The following is a 14040-nucleotide window of genomic DNA, read 5'->3' on the forward strand; positions in this document are numbered from 1 at the left end:
TTCAGCTACAGCCATACCACACGCTGAGTTTTAATGGCAAATCAACAAAGCAAGAACATGAAAGGAGGGCCAGCTTCTCGGCAGAGAGCAGAAATTATTCATCAGTGGTAGAGTGTTGCACTGCAGGCGAAAGAACCTGCAGCACCACTGCTTTTTAATTGCCAGAAAATGAGTGTAAACGAGGAAGAAGAGGTGGGAGGTTAGAATTCAGATAAGTGTGGCAGTCAGAGATGTCCTCAACCTTCCTCCCTGCCCTGCAAAAAAAGGAAGAAGTGACAGATAGAGAGAGTAAGATTGCATAAAAATGTATGGAAGGATTAGGTCTGGGAGGAAGTTTACTACGCTTGTTTTGTATGGGGAACCTGCAGGTTTTACAGATACCAAATGTCAGCGCAACTGTCTGACCTACTTGCTGAGAGAAAAGTGGGCCCACTTGTACTCTAATAGCAGAATGGGCTTTTGTGATTGTACAATAGAACGAAAAAAAGAAGAGTTTAGGAAAAAAATAATAAAGGCCAGAGGAAGTGACAGAAGTTTTTTAAACATTGTATTCGTTCATTAAAGAAGTGGTTAATTGTGTTGACTGTTTGAAAAACTTGTGAGGTCAACCTGGTAAAGTGGTCAACATCAGGTCATTGCTTGTGTGTGTTTGTGTGTGTGCGTATGAGAGAGAGAGAGAGAGAGAGAGAGAGAGAGAGAGAGAGAGAGAGAGAGAGAGAGAGAGAGAGAGAGAGAGAGAGAGAGTGAGTGAGAGAGAGAGAGACAAAGAGAGACAGACAGACAGACAGACAGACAGACAGACAGACAGACAGACAGACAGACAGACAGACAGACAGACAGATTTGTGTGCGTGTTTCTGCTTTATTTCAAACTTTTCCCCATTGAAGCAATCCAAATCTTATCTGAGACTCTCCTTATAAACTCTTAGGATCATTAGTCCAATGCTTCCAAATCCCCTTTAGCTTCTCTGCACCTGTTTCCAGGACCTACAGGACTGAAATTGCAGCTGGGCTTTGGGGACTCCACCTCTGCTATCAGGGCTGACCCAAGCACAAGCAGCTCTCAGACTGGTCAATCCGCAATTAAAAGCAGTCTAACTCAATTCAGTCTGCCTGCAAGTGCTTGAGCACAGACAACGCTGAGAGACATGAGCGGTCAACCACTGGTCATGACCCCTCTTTCGCAAAACCTGGACACTTTGCCACTCACTTTCTCAGTCTCACATCAAAAGACTGTCATGCATGAAAAAGGTATGTTTAGACAGACACTGTGTGGACTTTCCTTCCACAAACTAGGGTAAGAAAAATATATGAAAGACAAGTGACATTTTTGTGGGATAATTATGAAGGTAAGACTGAGAAATTCTGACATCTGCTCACCGGATTTGTGTGAGCTTGGCATGAACTCTCTGTCCTCTGGCAATGAACTCCATAATTCAGTGAACTCAAGACCAGTAAGACCCTGACAACCTTACTTTGACAGAGCTCTCTGATTGGTCTATTAAATTTATACAGGTGGAAAAGTCACTCAGTCTTTAAGGGTTCTTGTAGCATAATGAAAAGACAAAAGAAAGAAGAAGTGACAGGCCCGGTAAACGTTTTAGCTCACACACAGGGTAAGAGAAAAGGGTGACTGGGCTCCATTAGGACTGCATTAACATGAATTACTATTTAATTAAGACAAAGCACATGATTAATAATTCTGGAGAGAGCTCCTGGATATCACTTGTGTGTATATTAATGAGTGGACTGCTACAACTATTCTCTCTGGTTTAACAGTCTACAGGCATTTTCACCACCAGAAACTAAATATCTATAATATCATACTATAATATCTAAATAGAACATCTTTTTTTTAATCTCTTATTTTATTAATAAAAAAATTAAAGCATTATTCTTCAGTGCAAGGAGATAATAACATAGTAATTCAATACTAACAACAGAATATTTCCCTCATACTTAAAATACTTATTAGAGAAACGGATGATTGTTGAATATGGATGATTTATCAAAAGGCTCTCAAAACCTCACAAAATAATTTTTTGTCACTGATGCAACAAAAACAAAGTGTCTCTGAATTTACATTAATGATTTTTAAAAGGAATGCATACACAAAAGTAAAAAAAAAAAAGAAGAAGAAAAAAAGCTCTACGGTTAAAAGAAAGCACTTTTTTTTGGAATTATTTCTCTACTTTTTAGGAAGCTCTCATGGTTAATGAATTGATGTTTTATAAAAAAAAAAAATGTTAGTAGACATTGAGTAGCATGTAAAATGTTTCCAGTTTTGTTGTTAAACTTCAAGTAGCAGCAATGAGTGTCTACTGTTTTCCCATTACAGGCATAAAAAGTAATCCAGAAATGATTAATACTTTTCATAGGAGTGATTTTTTGCATCAATAAAAATTTTGTTTCATACTGACAAATTAAGAAAACCTGGTGATTTTTTTCTTACATTATGTTCAATGACTAGCTGCTTTTCTGGATTAACATTTCCTAATAACAGTTACTAATTACTGAAACCTTTAGTAAATTACCTTTAGAACAAGAGACTTAACTAAGGAATATATAACTTCAGTAACAGTGCAGCTACATCATCCTTTTTGTCAGGACCATGGGCCATGATTATAATGGATAATAACACTAAAATGTAACACAATTTTAACTATAGAGCTTCTGTATTTTACAGGATTAAAACAAGACATGCTGTTTTGTTTGTGGGTCTGACCAAAAACATGTGCTGATAGTAAATCATATGTAAATCTATTTGAAAATGTTTGATGCGACAATCTCCCCTTGAATTTAAGTATATTTCAACAGGGATCAGAAAAAGTTAGTCTCTGTGGTAGCAGTCCTTTCAACATTTTCAAGCAAACTACATCATTGTAATGGGAAGAAATAATAGGGATTTGAACAGCTATTGAGGTAATAGACAGAAGAAGGCCCCAATGTATTCAGGTGCATGCGTCCAACCCCTTCAGCCCACTAGCTGTTTACTTCTCTATCAGCTGCTTACTAAAAGCCGGGCCGCCATCCATATTCAGGCAGCACAAATTCCACTGCTTATCGCACCAGCTTCCTCCAAAAGCTCCCTGTCTTCCCCTCTGCACATACATACATACATAAACATGTCTTCATGGAAGTCGGTGGCAAGTGCACACCCGAGAGGGGCATCAGGATAAAGATCACCTTGAATTCAAAGTAGAGGATTGAGGCCTCAGTGGACAGAGTGCCAGGCATGCAGGTTAAAACAGCAACTGTGTGTGTGTGTTAGTCTTTCAGTATGTACAGTATATTTGCCTGTATATTTGGAGTTTCTCTTCCCCCATCATGGACATTTACACCACACACTGCATCCGCAAAGCCAACAGCATTGTGGATGACCCCACACACGTTCACACACACTCTGCACCCTACTGCCGTCTGGAAAAAGGTACAGAAGCATTCGGGCCCTCACGACCTGACTGTGTAACAGTTTCTTCCCACAAGCCATCAGACTCCTTAATAACTAAACTGTACTGAGCACAACACACACATGCACATCAACTGTATGGACTGCACAGACCTACACTAAATACACACACTTCCAATATATATCCATCAATCTGTTCACATGCTGTTTTTTGCACACTTTTTGCTATTTGCACATTCTGTCTGACATTTCAGTTGATTGATTGCTGTTTTGCACAACCCTTTACAATATCTCAGGTAACTGCTGCTGTAATACTGTGTTCATTCCAGTATTTCTGCACATATAATATTGTCTGAACATACAGTATTTACACTGGTTGGTGCTGTTTCTGTTTATTGTCTTTTGTGTATTGTCTTGTAATTTTTTGTTTGCACTGTCATGTGTCCTGCACTGTCTTGTCTGTCTTGTTTGTCTTGTCCTGCACTGTTTGCACCAGGTTACACAGATGCACTTTATGTGGCTAGGAATAACTTACTAAGTCCTTAGCTCTGTCTTTGTTTTGTGAGGCACCATGTTCCTGAAGAAACGTTGTCACTGTGTACTGCAACAGCTATATATGGTTGAAATGACAATAAAAGCTTCTTGACTTGACTATATTTGTCTGCAGCTGTGGACACACTGAGTTTTATGGGCATATTTATGTTGAATGTGTGAAAATTGTAATAAGTTCAAACCAAGGACTACAAACATAACATGTACAAACCCTGAACATTCTCTGACAAATTGAGTTCAACAGTTAGGACAGTTATATATATATAAAGTTTATTATTATTAAATATATAATCACTAAAAGGTATGTGTGAAATTGATATGGTTGATCTCACCGTTTCTCACAAGCATGTTCAATCCCACTCTACAGACCTGAGAGAAAGAGCACCTCTACTGTTTAGTTTGTAACACTAAGAACTGAGGAAACTGTCTGTCTCGCAGTCTGTCTGTCTGTCTGTCTGTCTCTCTCTCTCTCTCTCTCTCTCTCTCTCTCACACACACACACACACACACACACACACACACACACACACACACACACACACACACACACACACACACTAATTGCGTGTCTCTGCGCGTATATTCATGTCGGCGTCTTCAGAGCCCCGCCTAATTAGCCCAAAGATAAGTGGAGAGATAGCGTACACCTTTTTTTTTTTACCGTAAAGAGGAAACGTTCCCCTCGCGTTTCCCTCGGGAGTCTGGCGCAATGGCCTGAGTTTGTTAGCCAAAGGGGTGGGGGGTGGGGGGGGTTGGAGACGTACCTGAGTTGCACTCTGTAAACGGGAAGCGCGGCGCCCATTAGCCACGTCTGTCAAAACAAATGTCTAAATGGATGAGTGGAAAAGGGAGACTTGGCGGTTGAAGTTATGTGAGGCGAATATATAATTAAAACACTTTAGGTTTGCGTCTATCGTAATGTTTTATTAATGAATAGGAATTGTAAGAGTTGTGGGGGGAAAAGAAACAGGGCAACTCTCAGTGTTTAAGTCAGTCACATCAAGCTACACTATAGTGTTGATTATCCTACACAGTGTTTAAGTCTGTCATGTCAAGCTACACTATAGTGTTGATTATCCTACACAGTGTTTAAGTCTGTCATGTCAAGCTACACTATAGTGTTGATTATCCTACACAGTGTTTAAGTCTGTCACGTCAAGCTACACTATAGTGTTGATTATCCTATACAGTGTTTATGTCTGTTATGTCAAGCTACAGTATAGTGTTTATTATCCTACACAGTGTTTAAGTCTGTCACGTCAAGCTACACTATAGTGTTGATTATCCTACACTGTGGTTTGTTTTAGTTACTTTTTATATGTTTTTTTTCCGACTTGTTTACGATGTTACAGTAACATAAAACACTCAATAGCATACTAAATGACAAATAAATACAAAAGCTGGACAAACTAAATGAATCAGTAGGCCTACATATGGATTATCAGAAACTCCGTAGCTATATTCGAATAAATCAGTGCCACAGAGTAACGAAAAATGTTACTGGAAGTAATTATTTCACAGAAATTAGTCATCAAATGTGTTATAAAGTTTCCTTAGAACATATTCATTTTCTATAATAATAACTCAGAGTTATGTAATAGTGATATTATACCTGAGTTTAATAGAGTTAATTGAACGAATATTAAAATGTTCTAAACATGTTGGAAACAAAATGATGTATTATCTGTCATTTTTATTTTTTATAAATGTTAACAATTAAAGAATTAAATTCTAACTGAAAATGTCTATAAAATGCACGGTGTCTTTATATATATGGCTGGCTGATTCTGATTATAGTCATTATATGGAAGTGTTATTATAGTTTAGATTACGTCACGTGATTGGAGGGGTGTGGCTTATTTAGAAAATTCAGAGCAACGTAGAGAATAATGATGTAGTAAAAGCAATTAAGGCGTAGACGAGCATTTATGGAAAATCATTACTAGAAGGAAAATCAGTCTGCAAATGAAGTCTAATTCTGTCTATACGAATTCTTTACGGCTGCTAAATCATTTCTTTAAATAAGTTTTACGCATAAAAATAAAAAGCTGATCTGAGAAATGTGCAGTTGGATTAGTTTTACATAAGTCTAACCTCTTAAACTTTGTTAACTGCTGCAGCCAAATTTAGTGCGTCCACGATGGTCAAAGAGCACAGTTGTTCCCTACTGTCTTATAGAAATCGTACAGAACAGGGCCTATTCTTTGCCTTTTTCCTGTAACGCAAATCACTCATCAGACACATCAGTGCAGTCCTTTCAGCAGCCTCTCCATGGCAACCTCGCGCGTCCAGGGAAAAATGCCCCCGCGCCACACAAGGCCGTATTATCGGCGAGCATCTGCGTGCTTTTTTAGCCAGCGGGGGAACTACAAGAGTCGGTCTGTGCCTCTGCTTTGCCTCGACTCCCCGAACAGCGATCATCGGGCTTTTTATAGACTCTCAAATGAGCAGGAGCGGACAGTAAAGCATGCTCATTAAGTGCGTCCCGGAAAGAGAGCTTTGAGGCTCAGGATAAACTCTGTATCACACCATCCATGACGTCTCCGTCATCTACTCTACTCTGTTTGATAGACTCTATATTCATTCAGAGCATGTCACACACTTACATGATGACAAAACCAAATTGATATCCTATAATAGAGTGGTAAGCGAAGTTGATATGGAATTAAATATTGGTCTATTTAAACAGAATGTAACATAACTGAAGAAATAATAGATCGATTTAAGAAGAAGCATAGCGCATGATTAAAACGACATGTAAGGATTAATGTTAGGATTAGGATTATTGCGGCCTACGTTAATAAGCTGTCATATAAAAACATGCATTATTATTGAAAATTGGCTTAATACAGTAAAGTGGAATATTTATAAAGCAAAATGTTATATGGTTTTCGAGCAAAAGAAGAATATAGATTCAAAAAGTGTGCCTTCTTCCTCTCTATGAATGTTTAATAAATACACTGAAAGCCAAATGTTTAATAAATACCCTTTATGCTAGGCTACATCTTTCTTATAACGCCAATGAGATAAATAAATAAAGTATGACTGGACATAACCCCGCCTTTGAAAGAGTTGTGAGGAGCACCTGTGACCCTAAACACGCGCGCGCGCGCGCGCGGCGCGCGCACACACACACACACATACACACACAGAGAGAGAGAGAGAGAGAGAGAGAGAGAGAGAGAGAGAGAGAGAGAGAGAGAGAGAGAGAGAGAGAGAGAGAGAGAGAGAGAGGACACGCTGAAAGGAAAAGTGAAAACTTACCACATCGAAGCATTTTTGCTTTCAAGTCTGGTTTTCCCAAATATTACGTTGCATTTCTATTCAAAACCCTGTGGAAATAGCCCACTGAACACAAGACAAATGCACAAATGCGACCGTTAGCAAAATACATTATATTAAATAATTAAAATAGGAATGATACCAAAAAAATATCTTCAGCAACAGCTCCGGATGCAGAAGGAGTGTGTGTTCCTGATTGCGGAGTTTTAGACGACTGAAACAGGAGAGATGTAAGATTTGTTTAAAGCCCCGCATTTCCATTTAAGAACGTGATTGTGTTTGCAAAGATCCCTTTCAATCTTCACAATCTCCCCCTCTCTACCCCTCAGCGTCTCAGAGGCTGCTTTGCAATTCATAGAATTGGTAATTTGCTATTGGGACAAAACGTGAAGAGAAAAGTAATCAGATCAGCCGGGAAAGCGGTGCAAAAAGAAGCCAGGAGAAAAACGCAGGATTTCTTACTGTTTGTTTCTGGATACATGGAAAAAAAATTAGCTGTATAAGAAATAATTGTAGCTCGGGTAAGGTCCAAACATTGCGAAACTGACGGATGACAAAGAAAAAGAAAATAAATAATTCTAATGAAATGCATACATTTATCCTGAACAATTTCTAAAAAGTAGAAATATGCATGGAATGTAATCATTACTGTTATACATATGGGAAACGACACTGGAGAAACTACATATAGGAATCTTACATAATCTTATAAAAAAATTCTTTTTTTTGTGAACTTGAGCGCGTGCGGACATTTAGTGAGGTTTTTAGTCTAAAGTCTTTATCATTCTTTCTTTGCCATTATATGAATAATAAGTGTTTTGTATAGATACTGTAAACTAGCATTGTACTCAACATAAAACACTTATGTCAATACAGTCAAGTGATTTACATGAATCATTTGAAGGATTGTTGGGATACTTTAGAATACGGATGCTTTTAAAAGGAGAGCAGAGCTACAGTTACTAACAGTACTAATTTCAGTCGGTAAGGGGGGCCCTTCTGCCCCCGTACTGAAGAGTGCGGAACTCCCCCACGTGGTCATTTGCAAAACAACCCACCAGCCAGTGATTTCCTACGGCTTTGCTACTCGCTGTCTTGACTAGTGGGGGAAAAGGAGAAGAAAGGGATTTCAAAAGAGCGAGAGAAAGCATTGTGAAAGCCGCCAATTGCAAGTAACTGGGATCGCGGCGGGAGACAGCCAACCAAGCAGCCCGCGCGAGGGGAAAACACGAAGCGTCAGTAGAGCTCGAGGCGGCCAACAGCCAATACACGCGCAGGGGAGGCGTGTCCGCGCGCTGCTCCAGCGCCTCCCCGCATGGGCTGTCGCGCTCGCGCTCTAAAAAGCTCTCTCAGCTCCGGAGCGCGCGTCAGTTTTCGGAGTCGGAGCCATGGCGACGACAGCTCAGTATATCCCACGGAATAATTCGTTGCCTTCCAACCCTCTCATGCACCCGGACTCGGACCGGATGCACCAGGGCACGACCTATCGAGAAGTGCAGAAGATGATGCACCACGAGTATCTACAGGGGCTTGCGGCGTCCAACGCGGGCCACCCGATGAGCCTGACGCACCACCAGTGGCTGCCCACATCCGGCGCTGACTGGAGCAGCGGGACGCACCTCGGCCAGCAGCCTGAGCACAAGGCCAGCGTGCCTGCTAGCCGAGAAGAGCTGACCAGTGGGTACCACAGGTCGCATTTGGTGCACCAAGCTGCACAGAACGGCCACCACGGCTCGTGGGCGCCGAGCAGTACCACGCATCACCTGTCTCCGCTGTCGCCCGCTTCCGGGGGCCACCAGTCACTGGTCTACTCTCAGACGGGCTATGCTATGTTGAGCCCGCAACCATCGCTGCATCATGGCATGCGCGAGCCGCTGCACGATGATGCCGGCGGTCATGAACATCAGCTCGAGTCGCCGCAGCAGCCGTTCGGCCACCACCAGGACCACTCAGACGAGGACGCGCCCAGCTCCGACGACCTTGAACAGTTCGCCAAGCAGTTTAAGCAGCGGCGCATCAAACTTGGCTTCACGCAAGCGGACGTGGGGCTGGCGCTCGGCACGCTCTACGGCAACGTGTTCTCTCAGACCACAATTTGCAGGTTCGAGGCACTGCAGCTTAGTTTCAAGAACATGTGCAAACTTAAGCCGCTCCTCAACAAATGGCTAGAGGAGACAGACTCGAACACGGGAAGCCCGACAAACTTGGACAAGATCGCGGCACAGGGCCGCAAGCGCAAGAAGAGGACCTCGATCGAGGTCGGGGTGAAAGGGGCGCTGGAGAACCACTTCCTGAAGTGCCCAAAGCCCTCGGCGCACGAGATCAGCACGTTGGCCGGCACGCTGCAGCTGGAGAAAGAGGTCGTGCGCGTGTGGTTTTGCAACAGAAGACAGAAAGAGAAAAGAATGACCCCGGTGGGGGTCGCGCATCCAAGCATGGAGGACGTTTACTCACAGGCGGAGACCCCTCCGCTTCACCACACGCTACAAAGTCCCGTCCAGTGACTGTACTCCTGAGTAAAAGCTCTTATTTCAACAGAAACAAAAAAGAACATCGATAGAGAAAAGGGGACTAGGGATTTCACAGTATTTAATATTTTGCATTTGTTATCCAGAGTGACAATGCACGCAGCAAAGTTGGGTGAAAAAGAGTTTCTCGCCGCAGACCGGAGACTGTGGCGCAACAACAGTAGATGGGACGCAAATGATAAGGGGAACAAAACGCATGAATGACTGCAGAGTCGAATTGATGTGCATTTTAGAGAAAACCGTTTTCACTAAAAACGTATTGATTTGAAGGCGTTCTGGTGGAGAAAATAATAATTCGATTATTTCAGCGCTGCTCAAAAGGAGCCATATGCCACAAAAGAGATGTTTTTTTCTCATTGCTGTCGCAGGCTTTAATCTGAGGTGATGGTGATGGTGGTGGTTGTCTGATCTGTTGTCAACAAAGGACACGTTTTCTACATTCTAACAATTAACAGATTCACTGTTACCGTATAGTTGTCAGAACATTTTGTGATGTTTACTTTATTCGGGATGTTTTAACCTTTTACGTTTCAATGTTGTATTTGTTTTCCTCTCTGACCATTTTGGCCTTTTGTGCATTTTTCGAGTAACCACAACCCATTTTGAGAAAGCCACTGAGCCATAATTTGGAGATGTATCTTGTTTACAAATGTCCGTTATATGAGCAGATACCTGATTTCTTCTAAACTATAAAAAAAATATGGTACTGTCAATAAGCCTACATTGTTTAAAAACAAACCAAATTGTCATTTTTGCGTTTCACTTTTTTTCCACTCTTTTGTTATAAGCACTTATTCTTGCGTTCTCATGCTCGCAATTATTTATTATTTTCATGATAACTAAACGAGACGTTTTCTTGTTTACATTATCCGTAACTCAACCAGAGTTATAAGAATCGACAGTGTTTTTTTCCGGCACATGCTAAACCAGTTTTGGAAACTGAAAGGGCGAAAATGGAAATAAAAGTAGTATCTCAGGTAAATTTCAGCGCCCGTCTATTCTGCTGTAATCCTTTCCTTATGTCTTATTACCATCGGCCCAGTCTGGTCGTGCGCTCTGCTGTGCCCAAGTCCGTACTGGTGTACTAACTAGTATGTTAAAATAGTATACAACTATTTGGACGTACTATTTAGAACTCTAGATTTTGGACATATCTGTGGTCGTTCGGATTTATTCCCTACCGCTCTGTTAACGAATAGAGGAAGACTGATTGTGCTTATGAAATTATCCGATGTGGGATTATTTATTGTTTTCTGAAAGCAGGACATAAAAAAAGGGATCCTGAATAAGTCGTGCGTTTCGTGTCGTTTCTCAAGGCATCTGTGAGTGAGCAGTTTGGAGCAGGTGTTCATTTTATTATTATTATTATTATTATTATTATTATTATTATTATTATTATTATTATTACTTTATGAAGTTTTTTTTTTTTGCAATTCTGTTATTTCAAATCGTGTGGGATATACAACTTTTCCAAAAAACAACAAACAAAAAAAAAGAAAAGATTTTAAATAAATAGCTGTCATTATTATTTCCAATATGTAAATATGTCCAATATGTAAACATATGTATTTGTTCTGAGTTTGTTTTGGATTTTTTTTTGTTCTTTTTTGTTCTTTCCGGGCAGTTTTGTACACTTACTAATTCCAAGAAGATATTTTAATATTTCGTTTATGGATTTGACCATTTATATATCTATATATTTATTTCTTAAAGTTGTTCGGAGCTTTCTGTTTGGCTCTGTTAATTATGTTGCAGTGAATTACAAATGTTTTTGTTTACTACATTGGTTGTATGTTGATTGCGAAATGTAGACTGCAAAGTCACGTTTATATTTATGTTATAGTAATATTTTATTACTTACATAAAACGTATATTCGAGAACTTGGCTTCTGTCTTTTTTAAGATGAAATTTCCACATTCTCCACCACGGATCTCATGTTTAGGTTAATGCATAAAGAATAATAAAACAAATAAAATAGGGTCTAATAGATAACACATCGTTTAGCTTCATTATCATCACCACCGTTTCTCCACCTCCTCTATGCTGCTCCCTTTATTCGTTCAAGTGTGTTTTGTCAAAATCAGGAAATAAATAAATTATAAGCATATTTGATCAAATTTGTAAATAAAAAAATAGGTCCAACATCCACTGTTTGTTTTGGCTCTTATAACACAGACAGATTAAAGTTAACACCACAGCTTGTTAATGGAACTGATACTTACTGGTGTTTTCTGATGGGAAACACTTCTGTATTTAAATGGATAATATGAAAACACGTAAAAATCAACACAACTCGATTTCATCAATGTGAACACCAAAATTCTGAAGCGAGGTTATTCGAATATACACGGATTCATATAATATGGTCGACAATTCATTTGCAGAGCACAAAATCATAGATGAACTTAAATATCACTCCTCCTAACATCATCTTCTAATCTTCATCTTCTCATCTTCATCTTTTATCGCTGTAAATGATTTTCCTTGCTCAGGCTGTCTTACAATACAATAAAAATGTTCTTCTATTTGGGGAAAAATCAGAGATGAACTTAAATATCACTCCTAACTTCATCTTCTAATCTTAATCTTCTCATCTTCATCTTTAATAATTGTAAATGATTCTTCTCGCTCAGGCTTTCTTACAATACATTAAAATGTTCTTCTTTTTGGGGAAAACTTAAATATCACTTCTATCTTCATCTTCTATTTTTCCCCAAAACGAAGAACATTGTTAATGTACAGTAAAACAACCTGAGCAAGGAATCAGGAATCATTTATTAAAATCTTTTAAAATAGTTACAGGATACCTACACATTTGGTCATATTATGTGCATCATAAATGCACCAAAGCCTATTAGGACAGCAAAGGACTTTCCTTTGCTAATATTTATTTGTGTTTGAACTGAACATATGGCACTGCGACTTTCAGTCCACTCTATTTTAATGCAAAGCGCATAAGTGTGACGGATGAAATGTGCTTTTAGCTGGACATCTGGCCCTTCCAGATGTATTATATATTTGTGTATAACGTATTCAATTCTGTTATTTCATGTTTTTTAGAAATCTATGTGCTGTTAAGTTACTGTAAGTCGCGATTGCTGAAAAGTGTCGATTACAGTGTGCGCAGTGTCTAAAACTAATTCGACTTAAAAAAGACTTTTAGAAATTGTTTAGGTGTGTTCATGAAAAGGCTTCTTATATAGGGGTAATTGCGTGGTTACAACAATTACACACATGAAATCACATGAACTCACAGACTGACACGAAATAGCATGTCCAGGGGAAACTGTCCAAGAAAAAATAGTTAAGATAAAGAATGGAAAAGAAAGTAAGAAAGTGCAGATGAGTAAAAGAAGAAGAAAAATGCTTATTAGGGTTGTTACTCATAACTGGAATTAGTTTCACTATTTGACATATATACATATACACTATATACACTATATACCATTTGATCTGCTGTTAAAATATCATTAAAACATCAGATTTTTTGACAATAATAATCGTTTGTTATTTTAACTACAGTTACAGTGGATTAAAACTAGTTTCACTAATTCAGTAAAACATTTCGTTTCAGATTGTTTCTGTAATTTAGAATTAAAAGTAAAACTTGTAAGCTTTAAAGCAATGACAGACAATATCTATAAATGTTCTATATCACTGCAATATAAACATTAATAGTTATGTTAATGTATTATGCTTTTTTCATCTCTTCGGGATGGTTGACACCTTTAATGATAAATATGACCAATTATGACTCTGTTACATCCTATTATTACACAAGTCGATAAATATAAATGTAAAAAGAAAGAACAAAAAAATACTATGCATTACTTTAAATTTATTTTTACTTATTACAGTCAAATATTCTGTCATACAACTCGGGCATCAGACGAAACCCCATTCTCTTCAAGAGCTTAAGGAGTGGAATTGTTAGACAAATGCGCCCCCTACCGTCCAAATAATTCAATACAAATCTACCTATAGATCGCACCTTGAGCACAGTTTCCCAAAAGCATCGTAAATTCTGGCAAAGACAGTCTTAAATGTCATCATGCCATTGGACCACAATCGTTGTGCTATGTTGCCTCTGTGAAACTTAGGTTTGATTTGGCCAAAATAAGAAACAAATGCATCTATTTAAGCTTTCTTTTTAAAATTTAATCTCTCTCTCTCTCTCTCTCTCTCTCTCTCTCTCTCTCTCTCTCTCTCTCTCTCTCTCTCTCTCTCTCTCTCTCTCTCTCTCTCGCTCTCTCTCTCTCTCCTTCTTTA

The 14040-nt window shown here is 39.2% G+C and overlaps 1 protein-coding gene across 1 annotated transcript; it reads left to right on the forward strand.

Moving 5' to 3' along the window:
• Nucleotides 1-8330: 8330 nt before the first annotated feature.
• On the forward strand, nt 8331-12215 carry pou3f1 (POU class 3 homeobox 1). The gene has a single exon (XM_027148933.2). It carries the CDS (start codon nt 8631-8633, stop codon nt 9744-9746), a length of 1116 nt encoding a protein of 371 aa, XP_027004734.1. The 5' UTR covers nt 8331-8630; the 3' UTR covers nt 9747-12215.
• The last annotated feature ends 1825 nt before the right edge of the window (nt 12216-14040 follow it).

Source organism: Tachysurus fulvidraco, chromosome 3 (assembly GCF_022655615.1).
Source record: "Tachysurus fulvidraco isolate hzauxx_2018 chromosome 3, HZAU_PFXX_2.0, whole genome shotgun sequence".
Classification (NCBI taxonomy): Eukaryota; Metazoa; Chordata; class Actinopteri; order Siluriformes; family Bagridae; genus Tachysurus; species Tachysurus fulvidraco.